Raw genomic sequence first — 11,384 nt, 5'->3', positions numbered from 1 at the left:
TCTAAGATTGTAAATCTACCCAAAAACCATGTAGCATTATTTTCACCAGGGGGAAAAATTCTCTACAAATTTATTAAAGAATTGTTTCAATTCTTCTCGCGGGCATGGTGTCTGAACTCATCCTGCACCTTCTTGAACAAGGTGACAGTGTACAGGGCAAAGTCCTGATCCTGCGACACTAGCTGAGAGCTACGGGGTACAATCATGGCGGTCAACTTCTCGTAGTTCTGTACCCATTCGGTGACCTGGTTCCTTAATTCCTCCTCATTGTACACGAACTCTCGCACAATGAATCTGGACAACACAGGGAAAGTCAGATTAATAAAAGGATGAGGACTTTGAACTGTTAACTTTTAAATCAATTGGCCCAGTGAAAGTGGCTCAAAAGTGTAAAGATTTGACCCTTACAACCGAACTTACAAAAAAGATGTGTCAAGTTAACTTTTAAATCAATTGGTCCAGTGAAAGTGGAAAGTTAAAAGTGGAAAGATTTGACCCTTACACCCGGCCATACAAAAAGATGTGTCAAGTTGAATAAAAGCAAATAAAAAAAAGGCGAAGAGCCAAAGTCTCCTTGAAATCTAAACTGGCGAGCTAGCGCTTACAAGGCAGACGTGCTACCCTTCTAGCTAACTAGGCTGGTGATTTAGATTTTATATCTAGGTATTCTATCATACTGAATGGGGTAAAATAAAAGAATTCAAAGCGTACTTCTTCTCGCGGGCATGGTGTCTGAACTCATCCTGCACCTTCTTGAACAAGGTGACAGTGTACAGGGCAAAGTCCTGATCCTGCGACACTAGCTGAGAGCTACGGGGTACAATCATGGCGGTCAACTTCTCGTAGTTCTGTACCCATTCGGTGACCTGGTTCCTTGGGACGACTACCAGGAGAGTGGTCAAATATTCCGAATCCAGAATGAAGTGCTCCTTCTTCACCAAGTCAGCGAGGTTCCGCGTGAGCAGAGAACCACTGGGGAGGAAAAAAAAAATTGAATTAAATAAGGGACATTATTATCCTATTATAATTATTATGATAGAAAAGGAATACTTGCTACGCACATAGTGCTAAATTATGACTTACCTTGGATTCGACCACTGAACGATTGTATTAAAGTTCATCGCATTTTTTCAACTCAAAGGCACTGGAAATTGATCCAACTAGCTAATAGCATACAAAATTATACACTACACAGTTGTAACCTCCAAACATTTCATTTATTATTTAGTACAGAAAAGGGTGGGCCTTGTTATTCCTTCTGACCATGGAACTACTTTAATAGTTGATGAAAAATTAACCAAATGCCTTCTGTCTCTCCATTAGTACTATTTTAATTTATAAGCTCCCTCCAAGGGGATTATTGATTAACTTTAAGTACTACTTATTGAAATATTCAATTAGAAATAGTGCTTTTCAGTAATGAAGTAAACATACAAGTTAAAAGTAATAGGATGCGGGGAGATCAAGGATCGGGAGGCATCAAGAAATTGGTCTCTGCATTTGGGATTGTGGGTAAGAGAGTACTTAGGTACCTACCATTGCCTGAGAAATACCACCCACTATTAGGTGGACTATACTATGTAGCCCTCAACCTAAAACTTCAGCAGTGTAAGGTGGATTTTACATCTAGACTACCACTTGTAGTGTATGGCAGTTTTCATGTTAAAATGTAAAATGCTTTTTAAAAACCAATTTGAAATGTAAAATGCAAAATGTACATTTTGAAAATGGTTTTTTAAATGCTTTTTAAAATGGATTTTCAAACAATAAGCCCTTGTAACCCTTGTACAAAAATTAAGTGAGAAAAATACAGAAAAATTAAGCAGAAAGTCCAGGAAGTCAATAAAACTGGGCCCAATAAGACCAATTACATAACCTTAGGCTAAAATTCTTCTACTGACCACTGAGAAACTAAGTATAGCCAAAATGTACTGACAAGTGATTTTTCACTAAATTTAGTGAATTGTTGGCAAATCTAGTGATTTAGTGATTTGAGGTCAAAATCTAGTGATTTTTGATTTTTGAAAGAAATGTAATTTCATTGCAAAATTGCTATTAAAGCTGAAAAAATTGACTTTTTTTTTCTTTTTTCAGAAACCTACAATTTGCCCCTTCAAATTAGTCGCGTATGCAATATGCACTGCTCAAAATTTAGTGAAAGCGCTATAGTTGCCTTCACACACATTTTTTTTTCTGACGGGGGCTTCGGAACCAAAGGTCGCCGGTTCAATGCCACGCTTGGGCGTAGGAAGCTGCGACAGTTTAAGTTTTTGATTATTAATGAGAAATCGAACTTCCTTGTTTCGAACCATTTGAAAGGTTAGAGTTACCTTTAATCAACATTTTTTTTTAGGTATTAGGTATATCGATGTTTTTATATCGATTTTCTTGTAAAACCCCCATTGAACATTGAATAATAGGAACTAAAATGCTAAAATCATATAATTATTTACATATAGTATGTACATAATATTATGTCTGTAGGTAGGTACCTATGTACATAGAATTTTCTCAGTCTGTTTTAATGTGAAATTATTTTCCCTGTAGGTATCTTATTAATTTACCTATAGGTCAAATAAATTAGTTATCAGGGTAACTATATCTATATAATATAGTGTACCAGCTGTACCAGGGTGGTCTATTGCTCAAGGGGCAGTACACCAGGAAATTATTTGCCCAGAAATAGTATTTTAGTCTGAATAGATCTTTCAATTTTATTTGAATTTAGATTTAACTGGAGATAGTAACTACGTAAATTTAAATTTAATTTTAACCCCCTAACCCATTTTGTTTAGATAGGAAAAATAAGGTAAAAATAAAACTTCACTTGAATTTTTTTCAAGAGGTTTGACATCAGAAGAAACTCTAACTGCCAAAGGTCTTATCGTACTGAAAGCAAAGAGAGAATGAAGACAGGATAGAAGAAATCCAGCCGTTCCGAGAACGAACATTGACCATTAAAATGGAGATTAGACCTCTTTTTCAAAAACTTTGCCTTAACTTTGCCTTTGTCTTTAATTAAGGAAATAAATCAAGAATACTTACATAATAAGAAGAATTTATGGTCCCTAAATGTACAGAAGTACTTACAGGGATGATGAAGAATATGTAAAGAATAAAAGAATAAACTTATTATTATTAAACAAACTAATCTTTCATTAGTGGATGTGCTAAAAGTACGTATGTAAATACGCAAGGCGTAAACTGTACTTGTACCTATTCCATTTGTTTGTGTGATACAACTTATAGAGCCTGATAATATCTACCTATACCGACTTAATTATCACACACTTTATTGGTTGATGATGTAAGGGAAAACCGCTTGCCAAGAACAAATGGGATACGAGATAAGAAAAAGCTTTAGATTCCACTATATAAGGGGTTCCCAAACTTGCTCAAACCACGGACCACTTTTGTATTTCATTATTTCCCATGGACCATAAGTCAGAAGGAAAAAATGACTTTTCCCCCTGAATAGAAAATTGATTTTTTTTTCTTCCTTTCGGACCACCTCGTGGACCACTTGAAACCTTCTCGCGGACCAATTGTGGTCCATATCGGTCCGCGGGCCACAGTTTGCGAATCCCTTTTGTATAACTTCAGCATTAGCTAATATGTGTCTGCAGATAAGCGCCATTAAGTATACAAGAATTACAAGACAATTTTATTCTTTTATGTTTACATGAAACAAGAGGACATTAACCGAATGACTTTTGACTTGTAAGACTTACGCCAATTCTAAGAATTATTAATAATAATAGACTCTTGAGTGGAAGGTAACCAGTAGGCGAGGTTAATGCCTGAGGAATTATTAATAATAATAGACTCTTGAGTGGAAGGTAACCACTAGGCGAGGTTAATGCCGGAGGCGTTCTCTACCACCTAACCCTTAGACATCCATTAATATGTGGTCGAATTCTCAAATAAATGAGGATAAAATTCCATCTGGAATTGAAACCGCGCACCAACATTTGTGAACTATATACCAAATTTCAAGTCTCTAGCTCATACCGTTCCCGATATATTGTTAAATTACACCGAAAACCGCCAAAAAGCGGTAAAATGCCGCCAAGAGTTGCACCGGTCTAAACCAATCCGTTGTGTCGCATTCTTGTCACATTTGACATCTACATACCAAATTTCAAGTCTCTAGCTTTTACCGTTCTCGAGATATTTTGTTTACAGACAGACAGACACACAGACAGACAAACACACGGACCAATGGCTGAAACTTTGGATTTAGGCTCTAGGGACCTCAAAACGTGTTTTGGCACTAAAAACTGACCATCGAAATTTTGACCCGATTACATTACTTTCCTTCCTATAGGATAAGGAAAGTAAAAAACGCTGGACATAGGTCCTTTCCTAAAGTGTATACACCTAGGTATCAACCATTTTTTTTACTTTCTATTATTTTTTTAACTTTATCAACTTTATCAGTTATTCCAAGTAGGAAGGTACCTACTACATTTTACCTGATACTACATTTTTTCTTCTTTTTATATAATTGAATTAAATTAAATTAACTAACGAGAAACAATATTGTACCTTGGCTGTCGCATTACTTCAGGGCGACCTATTTATACCTACCACAGATTCTTCCTAACTAGGTAGTAGGTAGTCACCATAACACTTTGTATGCAAACGATCTACAGTCTGTCCCAAAAGTGGTGCCTCAGTAAGTGTATCGATTCCGATGGTAACTTTTGGCCCTCCTTCGACACTTTCTGGTTGAAGTGACAATGTCAGAGACAACAGTTTTTTTTTTTTTTTTGGTTTTTAAAAGATGAGTGTTTCACCGCCGTTTTTATTTCGTAGCAATGAAACAACTGCTACATTGGACGCATGTGGTCTGTGTCGTAGCATGCCCATCCCGTAGTATGCCTCTCATCAGATGGGCGAGAAGAGACACAATACTTCCCATACGCTTGATGTGGCCTGTGGCGTGGCATGCCCATCCCGTAGTTTGCCTTTCGTCAGATGGGCGAGAAGGGGCACAATACTTCCCATTTAGGTGCTGGGTCAACACGAGAACACCAGAAAGTAACCCGTTGAAATATTTGCAATCGAAAAACGAGTACAAATTTTTGTCGATGGTGGGATTCGAACCCGGGACCTTCTGCATGGCAAGCAAGCGCGTTACCACTGGACTATCCGAAACAGGTGGTTTAGGATGACATTAATAATATTGCTATCGGAATGATCACACTGTGGATATTTCCCCTCTCAAGATAGAGAGAACTTTACCTGCTAAGGTCCTAGCTTCATAAGGTCTTATCATCCCGAAAGCGAAGAGAGAAGGAAGACAGGATAGGAGAAAGTCATCCGTTCTGAGAACGAACCTTATCTCTTGATGATAAAATCCGCCACTGGTGGGAATCAAACCCGCGACCTAGCGCTTAAATTTTGGGTCGGTTTGTTTTCTCTTCTTTTAAATCCGTCTGTCCTTTACATTTTTGCCATGTTTTCCCTATAAGAAATAACTATATACTATATAGGTAAATATATTAACAATACAATACAATAACAACTGAATTGAATTAAATATTGCCATAGTTATAGGTACACTGCTGTGCGAAAAATTAGGGTCAATTTCCATTTTCATTCCCCTAGGCCTGTCGCACACTGGAAGCGTGAATATACCATAAAGTTGTCAAGACTTCACCTTTGGCAAATAAATTGAAGTTCCCGGTTAGGTGGAAGAACTCACTAAGGGAGAATCCTGTCATTAAAGCTTTTAAAAAAGTTCCAAAAAAAGAAAGGCGTCTAAACTGACCTCCTTGTGGACACTCCAGTCAAAATAGTCCCATCGTACCCACATAATAAATTCTAGACAGATTTAATTAAAGCACCTAAAAAAAAAAGAAAAAATATAATAATAATAATAATAATAAACTTCGAGACGTTTGTCTCCATCAGTTTCGAGGTTTCGACAAAAATCAAATTTGAGAAGAAATGCTGAATTCGCTGAATAAATTATGTGTCCTGTCGATCTGAGAAACACGATCTTTCAATATCAATAAAATCTTTATGTCTTGCCAGATTTTTTCATTAGGCTCCGCGTGAAATAATAGTTTGATTGTCGTACCTAGGCTAATAGTCCTAGCTTTAGGATATTTAGGGAGTTAAGGGCCAAATCATGAATTTTTTTCAAAAAAGCATTTTGGCTCAAATGTAAAATGGGTCAAAAAAAGCATTCAAAATGTAAAATGCAAAATGCTTTTTCAAAACCAATTTGAAATGTAAATGTACATTTTCCATTTTGCGGTTCGCACATCTCTGACTGGGGCGTAGCCTGAACAGATAGTTTGAATCGCGTAAAGGGCGAACATGTCTACTGGTAGTTTCCGTCTGACAGACTGTGGTCTGAGTGTGAGTTTCTGGCCTTATGAAATAACACCCAGGAGTCAGCGACAGTGTTATCCAGGCTCATTAAATTAGGCGCCATTGTAATCCATGCGATTGTCGAAAGAAAAAAAATCCAATTCGAACTTGGAACTAAAATTTCTGGTCCTGAAACAAAATTTGTGGTCCATGATCTTACGTAAATCTTGCCTGCATATTGGGTCCTTGTGATTTATGGTTTTTGATTCGCTGCTATTTTATATTTATCGGGGGTTTCTACCTATGATTCCGGTACTAAGACGGGATTCAGGGGCGATCGCTGGCTAACTGGTGGGCCTCGGGGGTAATGCCAACGAAAAGCTCTTCCTCCAACAAAGAGTCCCTTCTTTTTTTCTATTTTTTTAAAAGAGGTTTGATAAAGAGAGCTGTAAGCTGTAAAGTGAAAAGGAAGACAGGATAGGAGAAAGCCAGCTGTTCCGAGAACGAACCTAACCCGCGATCTAGTGCTTTTACAAGGGTACCTGTTCTTGGAACCTTGCAGGCCAAGTAGGGGGGCTACTTATATTTATTTCCTTTTCTTTTTCGGGGGAGAGGGGGCAGGAATGGGGGATAAATGGGACCAAATGAGCCGCCCCCCCTTGTAAACGGACCTGACGAGTCAATAATAATATTAATTAGTTAAGCTCTCTAATCTCTATTATTGTAATCAAAACCTTTCACCAAACTAATTAATTCAGTGAGAGAGAGAGCTGCAGAGAGCCTTCTGCAGAACCAAGGGGGAAGAAGTAGATGAATTGCTTGTAGATAGAGATAGGTCAAGTTAACAATAATTAAGATATTATAATTATGTACTCAGATTTCAAAATTTGTCTTTATGGACTGCTTATCTAAAATACTAGTGGCATACCTACCTACCTACCTATCTAAAAGGTACCTACTCATGTGTAGCTTGTGCTTTATCGTAAACGTAAAGAGACCGAAAGACCACAAAATATCGAAGGTGTTGACATGAACTTTGAAAGAATCGTAGGTGCGTTTTGTGAAATGCTAATTTGTCAAAAACCACAAGTGATAAATGATTGAGATTATTTTAATAATGATATATTTATGTTTTTATTTTTTCATCATCTCTACAACCTTGTCCTAAAAAAGACATAATGGCGTAAAATCATCTAAAGATTCCTAATGGGGTGGTTGCTAAAAAAATTGAGGTCTCTACAAGTCGTTAGTGATTCGGTGAACTGTACGAAAGAAATTTAGAATTTGGGCCCAATAGAGCGAAAATTCCGAAGAGAAAATAGGTAGGTACCTAACTTCTTTTTTTTAAATTGAGAAAAGATTAAAAAGTACCTTAATTGGAACCGCTTTCGCATTACTTCAAAATACATTCTTTTAAATCCATGCCTATCCTCGGTGGTGTAGTGGTCAAGGGGGTCGCCTGGTAAACAGGAGGGCGTGGGTTCAATCCCAGCCTTGGTGGTGTAGTGGTCAAGGCGCTCGCCTGGTAAACAGGAGGGCGTGGGTTCAATCCCAGCCGAGGTATGGAATTTTATCCTCAATATAATTTGAGAATTTGACCACAATAATAGTAGTAGCCTACTGCTGGAGTAAAGGGACTTTTCAGTCCCATTCGAGCAGTATAAATAAGCACTATTATTATTATTATTATTATTATCCAAGAAGGGAAAACTTCGGTCAAAAATTTTTCGCCCTGCCCTGCATTCGAACCCAGCACCTCCAGGTTGAGAGTGCTCTTGACCACTTGGCCTCAGAGGTGGGTTTAATGATAAAAAATACTCATTATCGTTTGTGTTTTAAAAAGACCAGGTCAGTTCAGCTCCGGCTGTCAAGACCCAAGTTTTGGTCAAGTTAAAAAAAAGGTGAACTTTTAACTTTTACAACTGTCTCCGAACTGTTTGTTTGTATTTTTTTCCCATCGTGCATGCTAAATTAAGACGTATTCCAGTTATGATGGAGACCAGTAACCCCAGTTTGAAGTCTCATCATTAATCAAGCTTACAATTCTATTAGTGTTTGCACTTAAAGCCAGTTAACACATCACCTACGCTATATCATATATCATAAACATAATAACCTTAATATACCTAGGTTAGTAAGGCCGGGGTCCACAGAGTAAGTTTAAATTTGGTTTAAGTTTTTTTTTTTTTTTTTTTTTTTTTAAGGGGTTTGAAAGGGGGAACTGAAACTGCTTTGGTTTTTTTATCCTGTAACTGCTATGGTCTTATCGTCCCGAAATCAAAGAGAGAAGGAAGACAGGATAGGAGAAAGCCAGCCGTTCCGAGACCGAACATATCCCATCAGGGATAAAATCCGCCCGGCGGGAATCGAACCCGCCGGCCTAGCGTTTACACAGGCAGACGCACTACCAAACTAAGCTAACTAGGCTGGCCTTGGTTTAAGTTTAACTCTAGGATTATGCAACTCATGGTTGGTTTTTTTAAAAAAAATTTTTTTTTTTTTTTTTTTTTTTTTTTTTTTTTGGCCAATCAGATTGCTTAAACCCAGATTTTTTTTTTTTTTTTTATTTATTTATAAACCCAGATTAAAATTCAAACGGAGTTTAAACTCACTTTGTGGACTTGGCCCTAAGTTTTGTTTCCTTGGCATCCAGCACATTCTAGTTTTTTAGGAGCATATGTAAAGTTCTTAAACGCCAGGTACTCCAATGCCTTCATAAGAGTATGTCCATAATTACAACAATTAGCCAGAGCTAGTGCCCTATAGGCATACCTACGGTAAACATAAACACGCTGTAAATACTGCATAACAGGGATGGCCACTAACTTTAACCTTCGGGAGCCACAACAAAGCCAATTAGGGGCGAGCCACGCCGCAGGCGAATTTTCGAAAATTGTGGTCTACAATCTTCAGAATTTAGTCTCGGTGAAAATCTGATTCAGTAGAACCTCGGTTATTTCAACTCCAAAATCCATGGTTTTTTCTATCTTTCAAAGGATATCCTATCATTTCTTGACCCCGCCGGGAATCGAACCCGGGTCTCCCGCGTGCAAGGCGAGTGCAGTGACCACTACGCCATGGGAGCTGACAATGATCTCTTAAAGATCAGAGGGTCTTCTGATGTACCTATTGTATTCCTCAAATGAGTATAGGTACATACACATATTGGGAGATACAAACTGACCTCATCATAAAAAAAAGGCAGAATCTTCTTTGCCCCTGAAAGGGTTAACTTCACATATAATTTGTGATATTCTTCTTATTTTTTAATTAAAGTTGACTTACTTAAACATTCATACACCAACACCACATCATTGATATTATTTAGCCTCGACACAGCTTATATCATATAGGGGTAGTTGCAATAACAGGAATTAGGCTAGATTAAGATCTTAGATTAGATTACATTAGATTAGGTTAGATTCAGATTAGGCAGACACCATTAAGCTAGAGTATAATGTGAGATTTCATGGCGGGAAGCTTTTAACTGACCCAAAAAGTCAACCTCCCACTTCCCAGAGACCCAAACGTCTGACTTTCGTACAAGCCGAATAATGAGCAGCTGTAAATTAATGGAATTTAGCTAACACCATCCCCAGATAAATGGAATTTACCTATTTGTACAACAGCCCCAGAAGAAATTTGATGATACCAGAGTCAGTTTTACAAAGGTCTCGTCACAAAATATGTTGTCTTTTATAATGATAATGAATGTGATGTAGAATTTTTATGACACCCTAATGTCTAGTCCACCCACACAATGCATGGAGTTACGAGTTTAATTATCTATGAAAATTAAGTTAAATTACGGTATATGGTACAAAACCAGAGATATCAACCTAAGGAACACCATGTAAAAATTAAATTATTATTATTTCCTTAGATTTGTTAGTGGATATGACAGTTTTCCCGTAGTGTTTTTCTCCAGAATTATTGGTGGATGTCACAGTTCTCCCCAGAACTTTGTAATTTAAAGGGAAGATCATCGTAGATTTCTACTGATTGTTTCATTACCTACAGATTTTCACAAGTCCAAGGTTTCTTCAAATTGATCCCAAGAGCAAGGTAAACCTAGACCCTTGACAAATGGAGTGTGCCTTAAGGCATGTGATGTGTTCCAACTTCCAAACCACTCGACCCCAAATTCCAGCTCACAAGTAGCTTGATCGACCGCCTGAACCAAAAGGTTCAATCGAAACCAGTGTCTGAATTGATTGAGTCATAAAAAATCAGCCCAGGAGAAAAATCAGCTTAGGAGAGAACTATTAGTGATTCATTTGAAATCATTTGCTAACACCTGACGCCATATTAACGACCCACCTCTCGCAATAATTTTACAAATCAGTTTCATATTTATAGCAAGTTATAAATAAAAAATTCATATAAATAGTTATCTATAAAAATTGTTATAAATAGGGTATAAATAAAAAATTGATTTATAATTCTTTGGGAATAAAAAGTGATGGTTTATTTTCAGACCTGGTCAGTGCGAATAGTTCGATGTTATTATGGTTTGTAGTTATAGGCTAGTCATATGCCAGCCTAGTTAGCTTGGCTGGTAGCGCGTCTGCCTTGTAAGCGCTAGACTGCGGGTTTGATTCCCGCCCGGGGCGGATTTTGTCCTGAACGGATGAGGTTCGTTCTCGGAACGGTTGGCTTTCTTCTATCCTGTTTTTCTTCTCTCTTCGATTTCTGAACGATAAGATCTTAGCAGTTACAGTTCCCCCTATCAAACCTCTTCAAGAACTCACTTTGTTTGTGTCAGTAAGAACTCCACCGGCTGCAAATAGGGACATAGGTATTCCAATTAAATTTTATGGATTATGGACAAGTTTGCACAAAATATGCGTTGCGAAGATGCTGCGGAGATATATGGCTTGCAAATATGGCTTACAAATATGGCTTGCAAATATGGCTCACATAGTTTGCAAATCAGGAACTGATGATTTATGATCAGAAGGAATTGATTTAAGTGGAATCATAAAACTTTAGACTTCTTGGAGGCTTCTCTGTAGTAAACCGGTCCCAACTATGCAGAAGAAATAGATTTAAGTGTCAAA

At 37.6% G+C, this 11,384-nt stretch overlaps 1 protein-coding gene across 1 annotated transcript; it reads right to left on the bottom strand.

Moving 5' to 3' along the window:
- Positions 1 to 86: 86 nt before the first annotated feature.
- LOC113470829 (V-type proton ATPase subunit C 1-like) lies at positions 87 to 1,121 on the bottom strand. The gene is made up of 3 exons (XM_026829556.1): positions 1,084 to 1,121; positions 712 to 972; positions 87 to 294 (listed from the first exon to the last, which is right to left on the bottom strand). Exons 1-3 carry the CDS (start codon positions 1,119 to 1,121, stop codon positions 87 to 89), a joined length of 507 nt encoding a protein of 168 aa, XP_026685357.1.
- Between the last annotated feature and the right edge of the window lie 10,263 nt (positions 1,122 to 11,384).

Source organism: Diaphorina citri, unplaced genomic scaffold (assembly GCF_000475195.1).
Source record: "Diaphorina citri unplaced genomic scaffold, Diaci psyllid genome assembly version 1.1 scaffold1857, whole genome shotgun sequence".
Classification (NCBI taxonomy): domain Eukaryota; kingdom Metazoa; phylum Arthropoda; class Insecta; order Hemiptera; family Psyllidae; genus Diaphorina; species Diaphorina citri.
The sequence above is the reverse complement of the archived record's forward strand: the minus strand, read 5'-3'. Positions and strand labels throughout refer to the sequence as shown.